Raw genomic sequence first — 25652 nt, forward strand, 5'->3', positions numbered from 1 at the left:
TAGATTTTAAAGTGGAGCACAGATAGATCTATGGTTTCAGTTCTGTGAAGGCACACAATTTTTTAAAATAAAGTGGTCAGAAAGACGTTTGAAAGAGTGAATTAAATACATAAATCCCTGAAGGTGTCAGTATAGATGGGGTGGTGAAGAAGCCTGGTGGGGGTGGGGTTTAGACCATAGGAGCAAGAAAGTCTTGTTACAACTTTATAAAACATTGGTTAGGCTACAGACAGAATACTGTGTGCTGTTCTGATCATCATACTATTGCAAAGATGTGATTGTCCTGGAAAGGATGCAGAGGAGATTCATTAGGATGATTCCTGGAATGAAAAGTGTCAGTTGTGAGGATGGACTGTATTGGCTGAGCTTGTTTTCCTTGGAACAGAGACAGGGGGTCTGTGAATGAATTACACAAATTTATGTGAGGTATAGACTGAGTAGATTGTGAGAATCTTTCCCCATGGCAGACATATCTAAGACCAAAGGGCATAAGTTTAAGGTGAAGAATTAATGGTTTAGAAGAAATCTGAGAAAAAAAACTTTTCCATCCAGAGAATTAGAAATATGGAACATGCTGCCTGAGAGGATAATGGAGACAAGTACTCTAGCAACATTTTAAAAAGCATCTGAATGAGTACTTAACATGTCAGAGCATAGGCTATGGACCAATTGCAAGTAAATAGAACTTAGTGTAGTTTGGTGTTGGTTGGTTGACAGAGACCTGGTGGATTCTGGATTAGTGGTGCTAGAAGAGCACAGCAGTTCAGGCAGCATCCAAGGAGCAGCGAAATCGATGTTTCGGGCAAAAGCCCTTCATCAGGAATAAAGCCTTTATTCCTGATGAAGGGCTTTTGCCCGAAACGTCGATTTCGCTGCTCCTTGGATGCTGCCTGAACTGCTGTGCTCTTCCAGCACCACTAATCCAGAATCTGGTTTCCAGCATCTGCAGTCATTGTTTTTACCTTAGAGACCTGGTGGGCCAAAGGGCCTGTTTCTATGCTGTATGGCTCAATGATATCATTTCCAAGAAGGCATATGGCTGAAATTATATGTATAGCAAGATACTTGTGACATAAATTGATGAAGTATTTACAAAGTTGCACCTTTGTGGTGTACAGGGAAAACAAACCAGCAACCACCAGTGGGTTTCCATTCAAAGTTGGGTTTCAGATTAGAAGAGTCTGGACTTCAGAGGCAGGTTATTTTTCAGAATCTCCAGATTGTTGTGAGAGTTTGTAGAAGGTTCTAAGCTGTCAGTACTGAATAGATGTTTAGACTATCAGAACCAGAAATAAATTTCTAGGCCATCAGAACTGGAAGGGAAGTCAGGTCATCACAACAGAAAAGAGGCAGTTAAGTAAGAAATGAAAGAGCTAAAATAAGAGTGACATCACTGGGATTGAGTTTCTCTAAAGGATATAACAGGGAACAAGGTTGAATCTTTCTTTTGTGAAAATAAAATGAGGCGGAGAAACTCTATAGGTTTTTAAAGTTGTAGATGGAGTGGGATGGGAGTGAATGAAGCAGTCAGAGTAAAATACAAAGATACTGCTGGGCAATGAGAATGGTGGGCAAGGAGGGATAGAAATATAAAATGTGTCTAAATGTTAGCTGTGAAAGGAGAAAAAGGATTCGCTTGCTGACAGCAAAGTCAATAAAACCCAAACAAATCAAGAAACAGTGTGGGGAGGGGGGAGTGAGATGTAAGAAAAATGATGTTAAGTTGTGGAACTCAATTCAATATTGAGCCGAAGAAGCTGTCAAGTGCCTAAGCAGAAAATGAGGTGGTCGACCTCCAGTCTGCATTGAGCTTTGGTCCAGGTAGCAGGTCCAGGACAAATGTTAAGTCTGAGAACAAGGTGATTTACTGAAATGACTAGCAACTGAAGGTCAGGGTCATTCTTACAAGCACAGTGGAAATGATCTACAAAGCGATCACAGAGACTGTTTTTGTTCTCGCTAGTGTTGGGGAGAATGCAGACTGTTATGTTCTCCATTATTCTTACATTCTCTCTCTCCTCTCGCGCTCTCTCCCTCTCTCTCTCTCCCTCTCTTTCTTTTTGTCTCTTTCTCTTTACCTTACTTCTGCAAGAGCTGTGTCTTGTTTATTTTGACCTTAGTAGTGACAACCCTTTCACATCTTAACTTACATCCATTTTACATTTTTTCCTCTTTTCCCACTATTAACAACTGCATTGTCTTTTGCCTCTGGATGTCCTCCTATGTCAAAAGTGTATAATAAGAAGAAACATTTTCTAAGTCCTTACAGTTCTGAAGAAGATCATGCTGGCCTTGAAATGTTTATTCTATTTCTCTTTCTACAGGTGCTGCTGACCTGCAGAGTTTCTCCAGCATTCTTGTTTGTTTCATTCCTTTCTTGTAGGGGAATGAAAACGGCACACAACACTCAGATATGGTCTCACTTCAGCCCTGGATAGCTGTTGTAAGAGATCCCAACTTTAATTCTCCACCTTGCTTTCATTCTGAGCTCTCTGTCCTGTACCTTTTCCAGTCTTCGAATGAAGCTCGATGTGAGTTCAAAGAACTGAACGTCATTCGTATATTCCAGGCTCACAGTTATGTTCACTCCTTTTAGATTGTAATCTCTGTCCTCCTTCAATTCCTTTCTCTTTAGTGCTTTTATTTTTTTGATTTTTCTCTCTCTCTCTTTTAGATTTTAGACGACAGCTGTTCATAATATTCCCATTCACACTTTCTTCATATAGACATTGTGTTTCCTTACTTGTTCCATTAGCACTCTTTGTCCTTGAACCACAAATTCTCTTGTTATTAAATCTTTCCTGCCTTCCGCCCTCCAGTCCCATTATCACCTACTTAAAACTATTAAGTCTCTAACTTGCCCCAGTTCTGTTCAGAGGTCAATTTCCCAAAATATTAATTCTATTTCTTATAGTTGCTGCCAGATCGGCTGAGTATTTCCAGTGTTTTCTGTTTTTAATTCAGGGTTCAATTGCTTGTTGTGATTTGCTTTTGAATCAGAATTTAGATGTATTTGTCATACCTACTCAACTGATTTGAAACATTCTACATTAATCTAGCTGAGTAACATCTGTTGACCATTCTGTCATCAGGGCTTTTTAGCTCACCTCATTGATATTGGGCTAAATGGATCTAATGCTGTCTACTCAGAATTCTCTTTCTGTAAAAAAAAACCCAAATAACTGAAGATGCTGGAAATCCAAACAAAATCATAAATTGCTGTAGAAACCGAGCAGGTCTGGCAGCATTTGTAGAGAAAAAGCTGAGAAACTTCAAAGTTCTGAAGAAAGGTCAACAAAATGTTAACTCTGCTTTCTCTTCACAGATGCTGCCAGATCTGCTGAATTTCTCCAACAATTTCTGTTTGTGTTTCTCTTGCTGCAGCCTGTATTGGAATAGTTCATACTTGTAATCTGTTAGTGCTGAAAGTGATTCGGATAGCCATTTTCATGTGAATAGACAACCAAAGTGGGCTGTTTAAGAATCTGTTCATTGTTCAGATTTTAATCGTACAATTGATGTGGATGTTGTTATTACTGAGTCGTACATCTGTTAATAAAAATAGATATAATTTTTAGGTAATTACAATTAAGATTTTGATTTAGCCAGTATTTAGTTAATCTGAGTTGAAATGTAAATAATAAACCTATAATCTAGTTGTTTTCACTGTAACAAATATGCAACTGTTCCAGGAAACCAAAATTTCTGAATATGGTCATGATTTATGTTAAAATATTCTAATTCATATTGTTCAAATAAACCCTAAGAGACTGCCAACCTACCATAAAACTCTAGTGCTCTGATACGCTTTGCTGTAGTTACTTACAAATATAGTGATATTGGTACTGAGAACCTTACTACTGTTTGTTAATACAGAGGACAGCCAACAGTACCTATTACAGTGTCTGTGGTGTTTATACAGTGCAGAACCTGAGAATGCTGTGGAACTGAAGGCCAATGAGTGGATACAGGTAAGATTATCTGTCTCTTTGAGCTTGTGAAGGATTGTGATTGGAAATATGTTTAAAACTCCACCAGTAATTTTTGTAGGGATTCTGTCGCATTTGCACTATAACGTCAGATCAGCGGTGATTTGAATGGAATGACAATTTCCAAGGTTTTGACTGAAAATAATAATAAGCGATTGGGGAACTATACCTGGAATTTTAAAATACACCTTAAGGATTTAATTACTATGCACATTTGCAATCCATTCCTCTCTTTGCAAAAGTGAGCTGTTTCCTGTAGAGATTTAGAAACCATAATAGAACTCATTCTACAAATATAACAAGTCATTTTTATATTTATCATAATAGACAGAATAAAATATGTAATAAACCTTTGCAAAATGGTTGGAAGTTTTTCTCTTCCTGCTTATTTTATAAGGTCCCACAGGCTGTTCCTATTTGATTTTAAGATGTTACATTGAACTTTGCAAGCATTAGTACTAACTTGTAAGACAACAGTCTAACTACTACTGTGACTTCATTGACCTGGTTGTCAGTGATGTTGCAGGTGGCTGCCTCATTGTGGAAGTTCACTAAAACATGCCTGGGGTTTGGTACAACAGATCATTTCTATCCAAACAAGCATGCTTATAGATTTATACTATTATCATTAAAAATAAGTTACATATGACTATTAATAAATTCTTCAATTAACTCATTTAACAGGCTTTTGTTTGTTTTGAATTAAACAGAACATTTTAGTTCATATGTGTTAATTTTATATAATTTTGTATTATTACTTTAAATTATAAATTTGATGTTATTTAAAAAATACTTTGTAATTGACAGCATTGCACTTTGAACCTAATGGACAGAACTTTGTGAATACCGGTGAATAAATCAAGCTATCCTATACAATTATCTTTGCTGACAGACTTTCTATGAACGTTAGTCTTTGAACTTACTGTGATGAGAAAGCCATTTCAGCACAACTCTCCCATTTGGGATCTAGGACTTGTATAAACAGAGCATGTAACTATATCTACTTAGCCAATCAAAATAGTTACTTTAGGGTGGCATGGTGACTCAGTGGTTAGCACTGCTGCCTCACAGCACGAGGGACCTGGGTTTGATTTCAGCCTCTGAAATATATTACTGAATAATATATTGAACAAACTTAGATTGGTGTTTTTGCTAGATTTACTGAATAGCAATCTACTTTTCTTCAATATATCACTTCAATTGCATAACACTGAGATCTCTTGCTATAAATTCTGTGTCTTATGACCCTGCTGCACAGCCACCTGATGAAGGAGCAGTGCTCCGAAAGCTAGTGCTTCCAAATAAACCTGTTGGACTATAACCTGGTGTTGTGTGATTTTTAACTTTGTCCATCCAAGTCCAACACTGGCACCTGCACGTCATATATTTGAATGCAGAGTTTCTCAACCACATGCCATACAACAGATCCTCTGCAGGAATAGGGAAACTTGGACAATAACCCCATGATTCTGAGTTTAACTGAATGTTTGTATGCGAGATTGCTGGAAGTTTTTGTGTGATTTACACTTGTAAATAAATGTAAATGCTAATAGTCTTCATAATGTTTACTATAAAATTTTGACCAAACTTAGGTATTCAGTAAAATCGTTCAAAGGTCGCTTTGAGCGACATTAACCTAAAGTTTATAATGTAATAGATGCAAACGTACTACATTCATAGATTGGTGAGATTATGTTCTAAATGTAATATGCAACATGTGTAAACATAAATATATAACAAATATGTAACATTTGATTATAGGGTGGAATTTGGATTCTGTATCCCATACCCCAACTTCAAATAAAATTGAAGAAGGGGGCTTTTGGTTAAAAAATAGTGAACTGAGACTTGTGGAGCAACAGCGAACATTCTGATATTAATAAAGGCATCTGTTTATTCTCATTGTCACTTGCTAACCTTAGAGTAGTAATGGCATTGTTAGACTGAATTTTTATTAAATAAACTTGTAATTTATTAACCAGAACGACCTGTTAACTTAAGTTATAAATCAGATGTTTCAAATCTGTATGGAATAATTTCCTTTAAAGTATTGATGTTCTCGTGTGTGGTCTTCATTGTAGGTAAAGGATAGGACCTCAATTCTGAATTTTCGCAGGTGAAGTTTGGGTTGTTTCCTGATGATAAGATTTGCCTTATATTCTTGACCCTACTTTTATCTTTCTGTTGGTTTCTTTGTATGTTAGTTGATTGTTCTAGGCATGGAGGAATAGCTTGTGTTTTACTAATCTTGCCACTTGAAGTTAATTTTAAAAAAGATCTTCCACGTATGTTATTGCAACTTAAAACCTTTTAATTTTGTGCAGTTAAAACAGCATTTGTAATTTATGAAGTAATGAAATACAAAATCCAATTAAGTACGATAGACCTTGGTAATGACTTGTAATCATCTTAATTAAAAAAAAATAGATTTTTTAAAATGGTAATTTATTTATTCACCTTGCTGTCATTAAATTTGTGGAACCAATCTTTAATATGCTGTTGCATCAAAACTTTGTTGGGTATTATTTTAACTTTCAGATTCCCAGCAGAGAATGTTTTTCCTCGATTTCTGTTCCTGCTGGGTCATGGGTTTCCACATCTAAATACACTGTTTTAAGAAATGAGCTCTTGGTGGTACAGAGAAATGCTCTTGCTGATCACTTATGTGGTAACTATTGCAATGCATAACAGGATTTTTGAAGTATGTAACGTTCTTGGGTTGTTGGGTGAATTTGATGCTGATATAGTTGCCATTAGCCACAACATACAGACCAGACTATGAGGAGATAGTTAATACTGTAATTATATTGCAGATTGGAGACTACTACTGGTAAATATTAGTGTTCAGATTCTCTTTAATCACCAGCTTCTCATTAGTGGGTGGTCATATGTCTATATAAATTTCAAAGTAATCTGACTAATCTGTTTCTCATGTAACAGTGGATATACTGCAGTGCGGATGTGAATGGTATCATTTGATACTTTATTACTTTTGAGTTGAACAAACATATGATAGCTCGAGATTGCAAATGAACAACAGAGATTGTGAAACCTTTTGTATGCTATATTACTTCTTTGTGTTAACAATTATTTTCTTTTATTCAAATATATTTAGAAATAATGCTTTTCTCAGCTAACAAGTTTTGGATCTGGTGATAACTATAAATTAAATTTGATGTTGATAGAAAATCCCTCTTTGTGACAAGCTTACAATTTCATTTTGAATTTGTGGTGCTTTACGTAATAATTTTAAAAGTTTAGTGTGCTGCTCAGCGAGGTTATTAACCTGTTATATATTGCTTGCAATAATACATACTGATAAAATGTTAATGCATAAAACTGTGCGGAGTTTGCACGTTCTCCCAGTGTCTGCGTGGGTTTCCTCCGGGTGCTCCGGTTTCCTCCCACAGTCCAAAGATGTGCAGGTTAGGTGAATTGGCCATGCTAAATTTCCCGTAGTGTGAGGTAAGGGGTAAATGTAGGGGTTTGGGTGGGTTGCGCTTCGGCAGGTCGGTGTGGACTTGTTGGGCCGAAGGGCCTGTTTCCACATTAATGTAATGTAATGTAATCTAATCTAATCTAAACTTCACACAACTTGAATTCATATCTGTTCCCTGTTGTGCAATGTTTGATGTTTAAAACCCTGTCTTAAATGTAATGCTTCCACTCAATCTGACAATGTAATTAGACTATGAAAAATAATTGACTGACACCTATACAGATAACTGAGAAATGTGTCTGGCACAGCGAAGTGCTAGTGACTTTGTTACATATGTTGATTCGCTTAAATATTTCACAAAGAGACTGCTAACTTAAAGAAAAATGAAATAAAGAGTTATTTCATTGTCTTAGCAAAGTTTTGATTTCCTTTATATCTAGAGTTATACAATCATAGAGATGTACAGCATGGAAATAGACCCTTCGGTCCAACCTGTCCATGCCGACCAGATATCCCAACCCAATCTGGTCCCACCTGCCAGCACCCGGCCCATATCCCTCCAAACCCTTCCTATTCATATACCCATCCAATGCCCCTTAAATGTTGCAATTGTATCAGCCACCACCACTTCCTCTGGAAGCTCATTCCATACACGTACCACCCTCTGCGTGAAAAAGTTGCCCCTTAGGTCTCTTTAAATCTTTCCACTCTCACCCTAAACCTATGCCCTCTAGTTCTGGACTCCCCTACCCCAGGGAGACTTTGCCTATTTACTCTATTCATGCCCCTCATAATTTTGTAAACCTCTATAAGGTCATCTCTCAGCCTCTGCGCTCCAGGGAAAACAGCCCTAGCCTGTTCAGCCTCTCCCTTTAGCTCAAACCCTCCAACCCTGGCAACATCCTTGTAAATCTTTTCTGAACCCTTTCAAGTTTCACATCTTTCCCATAGGAAGGAGACCAGAATTGCACGCAATATTCCAACAGTGGCCTAACCAATGTCCTGTACAGCTGCAACATGACCTTCCAACTCCTGTACTCAATACTCTGACCAACAAAGGAAAGCATACCAAATGCCTTCTTCACTATCCTATCTACCTGCGACTCCACTTTCAAGGAGCTATGAACCTGCACTCCAAGGTCTCTTTGTTCAGCAACACTCCCTAGGACCTTACCATTAAGTGTATAAGTCCTGCTAAGATTTGCTTTCCCAAAATGCAGCACCTTGCATTTATCTGAATTAAACTCCATCCTCTTCGCTGTCCGCTACACCTCCAATTTTGGTGTCGTCTGCAAACTTACTAACTGTACCTCTTATGCTTGCATCCAAATCATTTTATGTAAATGCCAAAAAGTAGAGGACCCAGCACCGATCCTTGTGGCATCTTTTGACAAAATGAAGCAACCAGGTGTCACTTCAAGCATAATTAAAGTCCTTCTACTGACTATATTTTTTGAAATTGAGAAACTTTAAGACAAATCATTAAGCAAACTTCCAAATCAATTTACGAGTCATATTTTCTGATGACTCTAACCAGTTCCCAATTGCTTGGTGAGCAATTTAGAGCTCAAGCACCTTTAACTGTGGGCACCAGCCTCATTTGTGATTCTTCTTTCCTTATCTATCTTCTTTTGTTATAAGCAAAAGACTGTTGGTCTGATAAGATCTAGGTTTGGAGTTAGCTTTCATCCCTCAGTGATAATCAGATACAGATCAACTATCTTTGGTCGTGCAGACAGGGCTGTCTCAACCAATGACGAGGATTAGAAAGTTTCCCAATCCGATCTAGAGTCAGGAAGGGATGCCCTCTCTCTGCTGCTTTGTTTGTGTGTTGCATAGGACCTTTTGTCCAAGAAAGATGCGAGCCTGAGTGGATGGACTATTCTAGTCAGCAGAGGCCTGCAAATCAAAGCCCCCCTGTACATGGATGACGTTGCCATTCCTGCTCAAATTTGCTGTCAGTGTACAGACTCTTAAGCATCTGTAACTAGTTCAAATTGGTGTAAGGAACCGAGGTAAATTGAGATTAAAACAGGCCCTATTCTTTGGAAACTGGGCTAACCAATCCTTTATTCCCGTCACCATCAGGACAGATTATTTGAAGGTGCGAGGAATATTGTTTGGAGGGGCTGGTATATTTGCCAAACTTTGGATGAGTGTATCGCCAAGGTGAGGCAGAAACCATGCTGATAGGAGCACCACTCCCTTTCCATTGCAAGTTAAAAACCCAGTCATCGGGTGTAAAGTATCCTGTGTTGCTGTGACACTCCAAGTAGTCCCGTTCTGTGTCACCCATCCTTTGTGGAATAGAATAACTTGCACCGCATGACTTTGACCATAAGTCCATCAAGTAGTGATCAATACATAATATCCTTGACACCTTGTGAGAAAAGTGGAGGATGGATCCTGTTGAGAGTTTCCCTGAGCAGACTGTCAGAGTCATCTGACAGAATGCCTCCTCACTGGAACTTTACAACAAGTACCAAGACATAGCTTAGCTGGTGAGGAGAACACTGCCCATCAGCTCTTTCATGCATACCTGGTCTCTGTGTACCATTGCACTCTGCCCTGAAAGTGGTTGTGCTGGTGAAGAGACTGTCATACGTCTCCTTTTTTGCGAAAGGCACGTTCCAAAAGGTCTGCAGAGAGATGCAGTGTTTCTTTTTGTTGAGGTTTGTCCAGAGCAGTCCTGTGATTCACGACTCTGTTCTATGGTCTGTTGCCCTGGACACACACCCAGACAAGCATCGACTGTGCCCAAAGTTCCATCAACTTGGTGAAAGATGCTCTTTGGTCTGCCTGAAACTTGTTGATCTTCCAGTGTGAAGTGTTGCAGCTGGCAGGACTATGTGCTGAGGGATATACGAAAGTTTGGGGCAGCTGCTGTCAAGGCGCATTGAGGAAAGACCACCTTCTAAGGTCTTTCTACCAAAGTCAACAAGGGTCCTTTTAGTTGTCAGACCATCTTGTTGCCTCAAAATGAGTATAAACAATTTCGTGCATAAGTAGAAAATGCCTTGTAGGAACGAATTACTGCAGATACTGGAATCTGTACTGAGAACACCAAATGCTGAAGATCACAGCAGGTCAGATAGCATCCATGGAGAGAGAGCAAGCTAAAGTTTTGAGTCCAGATGATGTTGCATCAGAGAAAATGTCTGTGGCTTTGCAACTGCACACAGCTCTGACTTTTTTTTCTCTGCAAAGTCTGATTAGAGCTGATTTAGAAGCTTTTAGATGATTTTTATGAATAAAGTATATTTTTTGGAAAAATAAGTTTCTTGCAAATAGAGCTTATGCAATATAGGAAGAGAAAATAAAAAGAAGGTGGAGAATTGAGTAAATATAAATGTCTGGAATTAGAATGAGTCAAAACCATTTTATGGGACCAGATAACAAAGTATTTGCCTTAAAAATAGAAATAACTGGAGACACTCAGCAGGTCTGGTAGCATCTGTGGAGAGAAAGTAGACTCAACTTCCAGTAACCCTTCTTCAGAAATATCTCCCACAGTAGATATGGTGGTTATTTTCCAAAAATAGTGTTTAAATCAGTTTTAATTTGTTAGAATGTGTAGAAATACTTAATCCAGTAGGAAACCAGCTGGTTAGTTTATGATATGCTCCTGCTACGAAAGGATAACTAACATCTGTGGAAAATATATATCACCAAGATATACTGTCTAGTTCCAAATGTAACCTACTTCTGTCAAACTCGGTAAGTACACACTTGTAGTGCAGCAATTGAAGACTTGTTTACTGTGCTGAAGGTCAAACTTTGTGAATCTCCTTTACAAATGAAATCTCCTTTATAAATGATTATAGTTTAAGTACTTTTCCTTGAAGCTTTACTGTTCCTTGTCATACGTTTGCTACTGTCGACTGGTTTGTTAGTTTGACCCTGTCATTACCACTTCAGTAATTCAGTTACGTTTAAATTTTTTTTGCATATGAAACGATAGTAACGATACATTTGGAGAAAACATTGGTCATTTTTTAAACAATGTAGCTTATAAAGTGAAGGCCTCGAGGCTGCTGTTTGTGACCATTTCCAGAAAAATTGTAATTTACAAATCAAAAGGAGAGAGTAAACCTGACATATAACATGACATGGAACAAAGAAAAAAAATGGCAGACCCACTTTAGGAAATGACCTCATGTTTGTAAATGAGCTCTGGACATTCATTCTTTAAGATGCAGAAGGATGGCAGGATATGACACCACATAAAAACAAGTTATTACTTGACTGCAAGACATTTTGTGGTAGAGGGCTATAAATTTTAAACTTGTGTTTTTTTCATCATGTATGTTGAAGGTTTGATGAACAAGCAAAATATAATTAAATAAGGATTGTGGTATAGTTCTTCCATCACACTGTCTGGACACTGTTAAAAATGATTACATTTAATTACAAAATACTCATAATGATTTAGATCATCAAAAGGTTTTGTCTGTTTAGGTTTGTCAGTTTCTTTTTAGCTCATTTTTCCTTTAGGATCAAAATATTTAAAAATTTTTGTTACTGTCCATATGAGTCAACTTCTATAGGCTTCGTAGTTTCTTGCCTTTTAATCAGGTCTTAATTTTTAATAAATTCTTGGGCACTTTTCCCCCTCTATTTGACTCCTTTGCTTTCCCTGCCCTGTTGGTGCCTGCTGGAAATAGAGAAGCAATTTACTTCCAGCAGCTGTTTTTTGAACGTTTGGCTCCCTACTCTTCAGCTCACTATCAGCCTTCCTGTTTCTATCCTATTTGTCACTTTTTGCATCTACAATGATTGGAAGAATGATGTTGGCAGGCAGTTTTGTACAATAGCTATTGAACTCTTTTGGTACTCTGGCTGAGGCTCTGATCACTTAAGGATTTCTGTTATTGAGCCTTCATGTTTGCGCCAAGCTCTTGATGTTCTCCAATTTCCATGTAAAACTTCCATGGGGTTAGAAGAATAAACAAAATCTGAAAATGGCACAATTTCCTGAAGAAATAGTGTGCAATGTAAAAACAATGGAATATGGGGTGGGTATTCTCCATAGAATACAGGAGAGGGCAGTATTTTTTCTCAACAAAAAGACATGAGTGCCATCAGGCGCACAGATGTGTAGTGACCTGCAACCACTTTCAGCTCATCATCTCGATGACCAGCTCTGTCACACCTATCTTTGGATAATCCATATCCCTGCCATGCCAATCACTTTCCCACCTCAGCACTTTCGTGCCACTGGCAGCTTCCCTTGGACTTTTCACGTAAAACCGACACAAACCATTGCAAGATGCCTAAGACTGCCCCAAGTCCCATATGTAGACAGACTCAATCAGTGTAAAAATTGCACTAAAAGCCCCAACTAAAGCTTTTTAGTAACCATCTAAATACCAGTGCAGAGATTAGTGAATTAGTAGACATGCTTAATGGATAACCAAAATTTTAATACAAATAATAGATAATTACTTGTCTTGGGCTGACGGAGCATGTCCATTTGGGTGTGCTGACTGTTTAGAATAGTCAGTGTGATGGGAAGTTTCTGACTTCTGAGATTAATTTCAGTGCACAGGATACTTGCATGTCATCATCAGGAGAGGTAGATTAACATACTCCAATTGTTTAATATCTAACTCTCTCTCAGATGCATTGACAAATTTCCCGGCAGGGGTGGGATGTGTCCCTGTCCTCTCCTGCTGCCTGATTAAAAATTGCACCTGCCCCACCCCCTAACCGCCACCAAACAGATGAGTGGTGGAGCAATAAAATCCCCCCTTACACAGTATGAGTTTCTGTGTGATGAAAATAGCTTTACTGGTTTGTCTTTTCTTTCTATGGGCTCCCCTTCTCCGTGTAAGTCAGCTGCTCAGTTGCTGATACAGCAGTCATTCTGAAAAACTGGCTAAGGCTGATTGAATACAAATATGTTTTAAATGACTCAAAACTGTGTTTCAAAATAGCAAGTTGCTTTTTTATATACAGTATGTAAGGCAGTAGGAAGCTCTGTGTTTAATTCTATGAAAGGACCTTTGTGCAATGATTGATGGAACTTATTGAACCACAATCAATGTGGGTTTGTTCAGTAAAACTGACATGGGGCTGTTTCCTTACATGCCAGAAGCCAACTAATTCCTCCTGTGTTTAGTCTCTGACAATGTTCCCCACTGCTTGGTGTTACGACTACGTGACGAGGGGTCAAGGCTCCCCTCTTTGCTTTAGATTTTCTTTACTTTTTAGCATGTAGCAATCATACTTCAATTAAATGTTAGTTAACAAGATCAAAAATGAAGGAGAGTCCATTCCAAGCTTTTCTTGAGTGGAGTTTGTGATTTACTATTCTCAGACTCTATGATTTTGATCAAGGTTACTTTCTCAATTGTAAATCTAGATGGATTTGCAGAAATTTGCAATTTACAGTGAATTACATAGAATTTGCAACACAGAAATGGGTAATTTGGCCCAGTTAGTCGATTGAAAGTGTTTATGCTCACAGGATCCTACTTTGAACTTCCTTCAATTTATCTACCCCTTGACTATCTACAGTCCCCTTGCATTTATCTATGCAACTTGTCTCAACCACTCCATGTTCCACGTTCCCAAAACTAATAAAAAATTCTGGCATTTTAGCCCAGATTGGAAACAAACTTGTGTTTTTTCTTTGCTTGTATGGCAAATGTGACACATCTATCCACTTGACAGTTGGGTAGGCTGACAGAATGAATCTCCACTTTGAGAGCCAAGGTTTGATCAGGGATAGTCAGCATGCCTTGTCAGAAGGAGGTAATGCCTAACAAATTTGATTAACTTTTTTTGAGGAGGACCAGTTGTATAGATGAAGTACAGTTGATATGGATTTCAACAAAGCCTTTGGCAAGGTCTCACATAGGAGACTTAAAGAAGGCAAAAACGTGTGGATTCGGGGTAACTTTGTGGAACTGATCCAAAATTGAACAGGGGACAGAGGTTGATGGTAGAAAGCTGTTTGTGTGACTGCAGGCCAATGTCCACTGGTATACCACAGGAAGTGGGTGATCACTAGGCAGTAAAGGAGAATCAGGCAGGTCATGAAGGAATCTCCTGCGATCCTGCTCCCGAATCAATTTTCAATTTTGAAGTTGATGAGATTGCTTCTGACCATTAAGCTTGCAGGAGGGGAGGAAGACAAAAGCGGGAGGGATAGTTATAATGGTAGGGGATTCATTAGTTGGGGGAACAGTGTAATATGGACCCCCAAATGGTTAGTAGCAGTAAAGGAGCAGATGTGAGGAGGGAGTGAGGAGACTTCGGTGGGCTTAAAGTGGAAAAATATCCACAAATGGATGAGTAATACAGACTGATTTGGGAGATGAGGAAATGAATTACAGGGGCTCTGAACCCAACTATTAATTTTGTTCTGACCGCAGGGGAGGTGTTGGACTACTAAAACTAAGCTTATGTGATTTCATTTTTTAAGAAGCGTGGTGGGGATAGTCAGGGAATTGGAGACCAGTGAATCTCACATCAGTGGTAGTGAAACAATTGAAGAAAATTCTGAAGAGCAGAATTAATCTAAACTTAGAGAGGCAAAGTTTGATCAGGGACAGCATGGTTTTGTCAGAGGGAGAAGGACATGCCTTTTCAAGGAGGTGACCAGGTGTATAGATGAGGGTGATGCAGCTGATGTAGTTTATATGGATTTCAGCAAAGCTTTTGACAAGGCCTCATGTGGGATACTGAAAAAGAAGGTAAACACAAATGGGATCCAGAATAACTTAGCAAATTGAATCAAGCATTGGCTGTGTGACAGGAGACAGAGGATGGTGGTGTGACTGGAGGCTGGTGTCCACTAGCATATGCTGTTATGTATGTTGCTATTCATGATATATATGAACAATATAGATGAGAATTTGGGGAGCTATGATAAGTCAATTTGTGGCTGATACAAAGATTGGATCCCAGTTAATAGAAATGAAAACGGTCTTGATGTTTATAGTAAATGTAAAGTTAGGTTGCGCTAGTCTATCAGACCATAGACTGCTCTCTTGTTAAAGAGAGACAACTGATTGTTGTTTAACCTGAGGATCATCGCAACTCAGGCAGGGAAGATGTTTGAGAAGGAGGGTTCTTCAAGGTAACCTCAGCTGGAGTGGGATATAACCCATGCTGCTGGCACCACTGTGCATTTCAAACCAGCTGTCCAGCCAACTGAGCTCATCTTCCCCCATGACGTTAAAGTCATGTTGATCAGACTGGAAAATCTATGACAGATGGAATTTAACTGTGAAAAGTGTGAAGAATTATCAAGACAAGAGAGTACTCCATAAATGGCAGGATACTAGGAAGTTCAAAAGAACAGTGGTTTCTTGGGTAGATTTTCACAGATCCCTGAAGGTGGCAGGACAGGTTAATAATGTGGCTATGGCAGCATATGGCACCTTTTGTCTTTATCAGTCATAGCAGACTATAAGAACAGGGATGTTATTTTGGAGGTTATATTTTAGTTCTGCCACAGCTGGAATGCTGTGTGCAGTTCTAGTCACCACATTATAGGAAGGATGTGATTGTACTGGAGGGGATGCAGAGGAGACTTACCAGGATGTTACCTGGGTTTGAAACTTTTAGCAATGGAGAGAGACTGTATCGTCTCCGGTTGTTCTTTCTAGTGCAGAGAAGGCTGAGAAGGGAATGTAATTGAGATTAGTGAGATCATGATGAGCGTAGACAGGGTGGATAGGAAGCAGTTGAAGCGTCAATCCCGAGGGAGCAGAATTCTAGATTGAAGAGGAGCTTTAGGGTGGTTTTGAGGAAAAGTCTTTTCCCCTAGAGGATGGTGGAAATCTGGAATGTACTGTCTGGGATGGTAGTAGAGGCAGGAAACCTCTCAAACATTAAAAAGTACATGGATGAATACCTGAAATGTCATAACATTCAAGACTGTGGGCCAAGTGCTGGAAAGTGGGATGAGTACAGAAGAGCTGTTTCTGTGCTGTATGATTCTATGACCTAAACTTAAAAATATGCAATTATTCTGCCTTCACCATTCTATGGGGAAAAGACTTTCACACACACATGATCACCTGAGCAAGAAAAGGATTCTCTTATTCCTCTGTCTTAAATGAAAGAATCCTTTTTAAAAAATTCTTTCTCCTTATTCTCATTTTTTTCCACGAGGAGAAACATAATTTCTGCATCCAGTCAAGTCTCCTAGGTTTTTTTTAATGTTTCATTCCTCAAAACTCAAATGGATAGAGGGCCAATTTTAAAAAAATTATTAAGTTTTACCAACTATTTTTGTGTTTCTGGCTAGATTTCTTTCATAGGAGAAAGTGAGGACTGCAGATGCTGGAGATCAGAGCTGAAAATGTGTTGCTGGAAAAGCGCAGCAGATCAGGCAGCATCTAAGGAGCAGGAGAATCAACGTTTCGGGCATGAGCCCTTCTTCCTGCTCCTTGGATGCTGCCTGACCTGCTGCGCTTTTCCAGCAACACATTTTTAGCTTTCTTTCATACTCTAATTTCTAATGAATTTTGTAATTCATTGCTGCTTTTTATATTAGTCTAGTCTTCTGACCTGCCATGAATCTTTGCAGAATTGTATGCTTTTCTCTGGTTTAATTTTACCTTTAACTTCTTTAGTTAGCCACAGATGGTGCATCCTGATGTTGGTTTTGCCTCAGTTGGTTACTTTAACTGATGTGACAATGCTTAAGCTATCTTTCACAATGTAAGAAAGTGGATGTGGATAATGTGGTATTGACAATGTTTATTACAACTCAGTAATATATACAAATATTACATTAACTAGGACATCACTGTCTGAGATCACATGTAAAAATCAAATAGAAAGAACACACTGCACCTGTTTCAAGAAAATTGGTTACAGCCATTTGTGGCTTCATTTAAATAAAGCCTGGCTGTTAACTGTCAATCAGCATTAATGGGTGCATTCACCATAGCAACTCCTTTACTAGAGTCTACTTGCCAATTAATCAGCGCAATGTAAATATCATTTTCTCCTTGAATTTGTATCTTGTGAAATTAGTGCAAGACAAAAAGTTTCTGAAAACATTCTTTTATCAATAGAATACCAGAGTACTGTACTACCAAATGACTAATTATTTATTTTAATATTTAACAAATACATTGACTTATTTATGCTTATTTTCTTATGTTCTACTTGCATAAACCAAGATGTTCCAATCAAGGTAAGATAAGAACCAACTTCCCTGTGATGTCACAATTTGATTGTTTCTGAAGGTAGGCTCTGAACTCAGATTGAATGCAGCCTTGCCCTGCTTGGCTTTTGCTACTTCCTGCTGCTCTAGAAATAGAAAAAAAAGTGTTCATGTTGTACAGTTCAATGTTATTATGTTGCAGCTTTAAACCCTCATTTTTGGTGTGATTAATGTTTCAGCATACGTCGAAGTGTTTTCAGTGTTCTCCACTGGATGGCAGTATTGAAACATTTGTTTCCCTCCAGTATAAAGCAGTATTTGCTTGCACAGTTAATTGTTCCATTAATTAATTAATCAATTACCCCAATTGCTACACATTTACAACTGTACTGAATTTGAGTGTCTAACCAGGAATTTAAATACATTAATGAGTACAAACCACAGAAAACTTAGCAATTCATAGTTTATAAATAATAAGCCGTGAATAACCTGCTACATTATCAATGTGCAAAACAGGTAGCAACTTGAGACAAAGATTTGACAAGAGACCTCAATTGGCTGAAAAATTTGCACTAATTCAGTTAGCTTCATGAAAATAGTATTTTGCGTTGAATTTGGGTTTCATTAAATTGCTGAACTTGTTCATAAATTGGACATTAAACTTGCAACAATAAATTAAATCTAATAATTAATTGTTTGAGTCGTTTTAATAGCAACATTATTGTAAAAGACTGCCAATTAGTCTCTCTGATGTAGAAAGTGAACAGTTGGAGTAGAGAAGACCAACAAGATTATTCAAAATTTAGATAATGAGCAAGAAAAGAAATTGACATGGCAAAACATGATTATTGGTGGAAAGTTGAGAGAGAAAATTGTGGTGAGTATAATCCAAATTTTAAGTTAGTTAAGTTAATTGCCAATTGTGTCGAGGTGATATGTTGAGGGAGGACATCCAGAATCCAGCTGTCCAAAATCAGACCTTATTGATTATATTCAGTTTCTTCAGTTAAGTGAAGTTTGGATTTGTTGTTTAAATATGGGGACAGTTGCCTAACTGCTAGTTTGGTAGTTAGTTGACTTTAACGACTCTTGACCACAGCTAGCCTGGGTCGATCTGAATCACCCAACTTCTCACTATTAGTGCTGGTATGGCCCCCTTATCATCTGGGCACACCTGTGATAATTGAGATTCACTCAGTTTTGTTTTTGCCATCACAATCATGTCAAAAAGGCGTGCAGATATGCCTGCAGATATCACTGCAAAAAGGAAGAATAATTCAATTGTGTTCAAGAAAGTAGAACTATTAGAGAGATAAGATCAAGGCGCATTATAACGAAAGTTGAGTGAAGAATAAATATAAAGAAAAATAAAACTTAATTTCTAAAATTAATGTATATATTATTGTTTCTCATAAATTTATTTAATGTATCTTATTTATTGACTTTTACCTAGAACAGCTTGCCTGATGCGCAGTTAAAATGCCAAAAATATGCAGGTTAGATGGATTAACCATGATAAATTGCCCTTAATGTCCAGTGTTGTTCAGGCTAGTTCGATTAGTCATGATTAATGTGGGGTTACAGTGATAGGGTAGGATGCTTTTGGCGGGTTGGGCTGACTCAGTGGGATGAATAGCCTCTATCTGCGCTGCAGGGATTCTATGATTCTATATTTTTTTTTGTCTGAAATCCAAGACCAGTTCGATTCAGTGGGTGACAACATTTTGGATATTGAATCTGTATGACTTTTTTTGAGAGTGTTTCCTTTTTTTAATTTATTAATTAATAAGCTTCCAGCTAATTTCCTACATAATAACAGTTAGGTTTACAGGGAGTGTTGTTTCTGATTCAGACGTAAGCAAATAAATCTTGATTAAAGATAGTATAATAATTTTTGAAATGATTTACTTTTTTGAAACAATCTGAAAGGTCAGGATGAATATTCCTCTTTGTGTGCATATTCTTGTAATTGTAATTATGTTTCTGCCTAACCCTTTGAAGATGCTTATTTTTTAATTAACAATTTGGACACATTTATTTAAGTTAAACTGTTCATCTGACAAATTTTTGAACTTTTAATGAAAGCATTATTTATAGTTGAACGATTTTTAGTTATAGTATTTTGTAGTCTGTCAAATGTGTGGGAATTTTCCTAATTAACTTTGTTTTAAAACCTCCATAATTTTCTCCTAGCTATTTGCTTTCGCCCATAAAGAGTTCTTGGCATCTCCCCAGAGACACAAAGAATTCAGCAGAGCTTGAGCCTGCATGCATTTGTGTTCCAACACAATCTAACTCACTGTCTGTTTGACTCTTAAAAGAAAAATAAATTACTAGACTGAAACAGTTGGTACATAGAAAGACCACTTGATGTTAAGGGAGCAGTTAACTCATTGTGACAGTAAAAAGCTCAAGCAGAACTGAAGTCGGTGATAAAGGAGAAAACTGAAGTTATTGGCATCAGGTACAAAGGAGGATGGTTGTGATTATTGGAGGCCCATCACTTGGCCGCAAGACATTGCTGTAATCCTTCGACCAATGCCCTAGATCCTTTTGCTTCATTCATAAATTTCCCTCCAGCATAAGGCTAGAATTTGTTTTTACTCTTCACTTATGGGATGTGCGTGTCGCTAGCTGGTCCAGCATATATTGTCTGTTTCCAATTGCCTTGTGAAGGTGGTGCTGAGCTGCTGTTGTCAATGTGGTGTACACAGGGAATTACAAACTTTTGACCCAATGACACTGAAGCAAAACAATATATTTCTGAGTCAAGATGGTGAGTGCCTGGAGTGGAACTTGCATGTGGTGCAATTCCCATGTATTTGCTGCCTTTGACCTTCTGGATGGTGGTCGTCCTGGTTTGAAAGTTTCTGTTTAAGGAACCTTGGTGAATTTCCATTGTTTATCATGGAGATGGTACTCGCTGCTGCTACTGAGGTTCATGCTGGAGTTTTTGAATGTGGTGACAATAAGCAGGTGCTTTGTTCTGGGTGGTATCAAGCTTATTGAGTGTAGTTGGAGCTGTGCTCATCTAGGCAGGTGGGGAGTATTCCATTACACTCCTGGTCTGTGCCTTGGAGGTGGTGGTCAGGCTTTTGGGAGTCAGGAAGTGAATTACTCACTGCAGGATTAATAGATTCTGATCTGCTCTTGTAACCACAGTACAGATTGTTCTGTGATAACGTGTGTTTCCTCAAAACAAATTCGCAATAACATGATTGATGAATTGGGAACGCTATTTGTAAAGCACGTGTGATGACTGTAATGCGATTATCACGCCAACACTTTAAGCACTGTTTCTAAAGCGCGGTTTTTCTATAACACAGGGTTGAACAAGAACGCAGCCATTGCATTATAGAAGAACTGACTGTATCCATATAGCTATTTCAATTCCGTTTCTGGTCAGTGGTAACCCACAGGATGTTGATAGTGATGGCTAATCAAGCATGTGGTTTGTGTGAAAACTAATGTTCTGTTTATTGCTGCAAGAGTACTTAGATTGGGATAGTGAACTCTCCCAGTTACAATGCACAAAATTCTTGGGAATGCTGCCATTTGGAAAGGTTCTCTCAACAGGGAAAAGTACAAAATATTACTCTTGACAAAATGATCCATCTGTGGACAAATGACTGAATAGTTTTGCATATGTCATCAGCGGTGCAAATGTCTTACCAAGTGTTGATTTTTCATGCCCACTGAGATGCCTGTTGTCTGTAGATTGGCCTTCAGAAGTTAGTGTGACTTTGGCAGCTTCCTTTGTAAGTGTTTGTAAGTATTAAAAGACGGGCTTTGTGTGATGTGCTTAGCATATGCTGACCATTACATGTGGTTCCTGGGAAAATCCAATTTTTAAAAAAATTCACAAGTGTGATGTGGGCTTCGCTGGCTGTCTTGAACCACTGGAATGCTTGTGATATAGATATACATGCAAATCTGTTAGGAATGTTGTTCCACAATTTGACCCAGTGACACTGCAGTGGCAGTTTTATATTTTGAAGGAAAAATATTGAGTGACTTGGAAAGTAACTTGCAAATGATGGTGATCCCAAATATTTGCTACCCTTGACCTTCTAGACAGTCGTGGTCATTGGTATGTGACGTGCTTTCTGAGGAATCTTGGTGAATTTCTGCAGTTCATGTTGTAGATGGTACACACTGCTGCTATTGAGCATTGGTGGTGGAGGAAATGAATGTTTGTGGATGTGATGCCAATCAAGGGGGCTGCCCTGTCCTGGATTGTGCCAAGCTTTGTGAATGTTAAGCAGGAATAGTGTAGCAGGACTAAATAAATGTCTTTTTATAATTACATTTACTGCCACATCTCGGGGGATAAAGAACCTTTTGACAGCAGTTGAGGAAAAGTGAATAAATAAGGCAAATGAGTTATAATAGCAGTTAAAAAGGTAACAGGACTGAGTACCAGTGGGGTGAGGCTGGTAGGGTGCCAGTTAAGTGGCTGGGTATTTCGAATAGCTAGGGTCCTTCTCCGAGGGTTACAGAAGCAGGGGAATTGGCTAAAGGAAAATGCAATTTCTCAGGCACTTCCAATTAAGTTAGTTGAACTCGGCACAGTGCTGACAATTTGCAACAATGACTGAACCCATGAGGCAACTTGGAGCAGACCAGACCCCCTCAAAATATTTTAAGAAGGTATTAGGCAAGAACTGATTGGGCGCAGATGTTCACAGGTTAAAGGATGGCTGGAAAATGGTAAATCTTAAGAAATGAGATAAAGAGAATCCAGAGAAAGTATATTCCTGTTAGGGTGAAAGGAAAGGCTGGTAGGTATAGGGAATGCTGGATGACTAAAGAAATTGAGTGTTTGGTTAAGAAAAAGAAGGAAGCATATGTCAGGTATAGACAGGATAGATCAAGTGAGTCCTAAGACAAGTATAAAGGAAGTAGGAGTATACTTAAGAGAGAAATCAGGAGGGCAAAAAGGGACATGAGATAGCTTTGGCAAATAGAATTAAGGAGAATCCAAAGAGTTTTTACAAATATATTAAGGACAAAAGGGTAACTAGGGAGAGAATAGGGTCCCTCAAAGATCAGCAAAGCGGCCTTTGTGTGGAGCTGCAGAAGATGAGGGAGACACTAAACGAGTATTTTGCATCAGTATTTACTGTGGAAAAGGATGTGGAAGATATAGAATGCAGGGAAATAGATGGTGACATCTTGTAAAATGTTCATATTGCAGAGGAGGAAGTGCTGGATGTCTTGAAACGAATAAAAGTGGATAAATCCCCAGGACCTGATCAGGTGTAGAAGAAAGTGAGGACTGCAGATGCCGGAGATCAGAGCTTAAAAATGTGTTGCTGGAAAAGCGCAGCAGGTCAGGCAGCATCAAAGGAGAAGGAGAATCGACGTTTCGGGCATAAGCCCTTCTTCAGGAATCCTGGTCAGGTGTACTCTAGAACTCTGTGGGATGCTGGTGAAGTGATTGCTGGGCCTCTTACTGAGATATTTGTATCATCGACAGTCGCAGGTGACGTACCGGAAGACTGGAGGTTGGCTCATGTGGTGCCACTGTTTAAGAAAAGTGGTAAGAACAAGCTAGGGAACTATAGACTAGTAATCCAAGATTACAATGGGATCTTGATCAGATGGGCCAATGGGCTGAGAAGTGGCAGATGAAGTTTAATTTAGATAAATGTGAGGTGCTGCATTTTGGGAAAGCAAATCTTAGCAGGACTTCTACACTTAATGGTAAGGTCCTAGGGAGTGTTGCTGAACAAAGAGACCTTGGAGTGCAGGTTCATAGCTCCTTGAAAGTGGAGTCGCAAGTAGATAGGATAGTGAAGAGGCGTTTGGTATGCTTTCCTTTTTTGGTCAGAGTATTGAGTACAGGAGTTGGGAGGTCATGTTGCGGCTGTATGGACATTGGTTAGGCCACTGTTGGAATATTGCAATTCTGATCTCCTTCCTATCGGAAAGATGTTGTAAAACTTGAAAAAGTTCAGAAAAGATTTACAAGGATGTTGCCAAGGTTGGAGGATTTGAGCTATCGGGAGATGCTGAACAGGCTGGGGCTGTTTTCCCTGGAGCGTCAGGCTGAGGGGTGATTTTATAGAAGTTTAAAAAATCATGAGGCGCATGGATAGGATAAATAGACAAAGTCTTTTCCCTGGTGTGGGAGAGTCCAAACCTAGAGGACGTAGGTTTAGGGTGAGGGGGGAAAGATATAAAAGAGACCTACGGGTCAACTTTTTCACGCAGAGGGTGGTACGTGTATGGCATGAGCTGCCAGAGGATGTGGTGGAGACTGGTACAATTGCAACATTTATAAGGCATCTGGATGGGTATATGAACAGGAGGGGTTTGGAGGGATATGGGCCGGGTGCTGGCAGGTGAGACTAGATTGGGTTGGGATATCTGGTCGGCATGGACGAGTTGGACCAAAGGGTCTGTTTCCGTGCTGTACATCTCTATGACACTAAGGTAACGCGGGCTCTAATTTTTTTTTATTTTAAAGATAGACATTTAAGTGCTGTGTTTCAGATGCAATGCAACTGATCAAACTACTTGACATTAAGCAAAACAATTTATTTAAACACTGTAGTTAAAATACATGCAAAAAGAAAAGAATTTAGAATAACTTAACTCTATTGGAAAGTTTCACTTAATCGATACAGTAACCATTACTAATTAACTGTTCCAATTTAGTAAAATCCAATAAACACACACCTTGGCAGCAAGGCAAATTCAGACACAGATTCTCACATGCAGTTCTCCAGTCCAGGAGGAAAAACAAATCAAGTGAAAATGCAGAGAAAATAGCAGATAGGAGACATTCATTGGATGTTCAAGACAACCATAGTCATATGGGGGAAAGTTGATCTTGGGGTCAGGTGGTCAAAGCCCTTACGAAAAGAAATGCTGACATTTTTTACAGACTAGTCCGGACCACTCAGTGTGGCTTATTGACATCAGAATTGCTGATGGGGAGAAAACTGGAGACATAGCTCCCTATAGAGCTCACGTCAGTGGGTCTCCAAAGAAGTTTGTAAAAAAGAACAGTGTTATTGAATGCAGCAGACCATTCACTATAATGGACATTCCTGTTTGTGATTTTTGAGAAGTTTTGTAGCTCACGTTGTGGATCAGGTTGTAAGTTTGCTCACTGAGCTGGTAGATTTGTTCTCAGATGTTTCATCACCATGCCAGGTAATATCATCAGCGAACCTCCGATGAAGTGTTGGTGTTCTGTCCCACTTGCTATTTGTGTGTCTTGGTCTGTTGTGGTGGGTGACATCACTTCTGGTTCTTTTTCTGAGGGGTTAGTAAATGGGGTCCAAATCGATGTGTTTATTAATGGAGTTCAGGTTTGAGTGCCAGGCCTCTAGGAATTCCCTTGTGCATCTTTGTTAGCCTGTTCCAGGATGGATGTATTGTCCCAGTCGAACTGGTACCCCTCTTCATCTGTGTATATGGATCCTAGTGATAGTTGGTCATGTCTTTTGGGGGGCTAGTTTGTGCTCATATATCCTGGTGGCTAGTTTCCTGCCCTTTTGTCCAATGTAATGTTTGTTGCAGTCCTTGCAGGGTATTTGGTATATGACGTTCATTCTGCTGGCTATTGGTACGGGATCCTTTTGAATTCCATCAGGAGCTGTTTCAGTGTGATGTAGGTTTGTGGATTACCATGATGCCTACTGACCGGAGTAGTCTGTTCGTCATCTCCGAAATGTCTTTAATGTATGGCAGGGTGCCTAAGAGTCTCTGGGCATGTTGTGTATTCTTGTTTAGGTCTGCTGTGTAGGAATCAGCAGAAATGTAAAGTAATAGGGTAGGGGAATGGGTCTGGTTGGGTTACTCTTGGATGCAGGCTCAGTGTGGACTTGTTGGGCTAAAGGGCCTGTTTCCACACTGTAGGGATTCTAAGGATTCTACAGTCCTGGGTGGAGAATGAGAAATCCAGCTATAGATCCCAATGTGTCAGAGATATCATCTGATAGTCTTCTTAATTATGCTTGACCTGCCACTTTAAATTGTGATTATTGCATAAGTATAGGTATGTCTTATTATTAAGACAAGTGCCCCTTTCTAGCAATGTGCTTTGCTGAGGAATTAAGGAACGGGAGTTTTGAGAACACTT

The 25652-nt window shown here is 38.9% G+C and overlaps 1 protein-coding gene across 2 annotated transcripts in view; it reads left to right on the forward strand.

Moving 5' to 3' along the window:
* fancc (FA complementation group C) overlaps positions 1–25652 on the forward strand; it is a 208020-nt gene that overhangs the window by 73246 nt on the left and 109122 nt on the right. For both annotated transcript variants that reach the window (XM_087997378.1, XM_087997374.1), the window contains exon 4: positions 3877–3971. In XM_087997378.1, coding sequence (XP_087853504.1) covers positions 3877–3971 — 95 coding nt within the window. The remainder of the gene's footprint in view (positions 1–3876; positions 3972–25652) is intronic.

Source organism: Chiloscyllium plagiosum, unplaced genomic scaffold (assembly GCF_037043375.1).
Source record: "Chiloscyllium plagiosum isolate Xiang-an unplaced genomic scaffold, Cpla_swu_hap1 HiC_scaffold_2, whole genome shotgun sequence".
NCBI lineage: Eukaryota > Metazoa > Chordata > Chondrichthyes > Orectolobiformes > Hemiscylliidae > Chiloscyllium > Chiloscyllium plagiosum.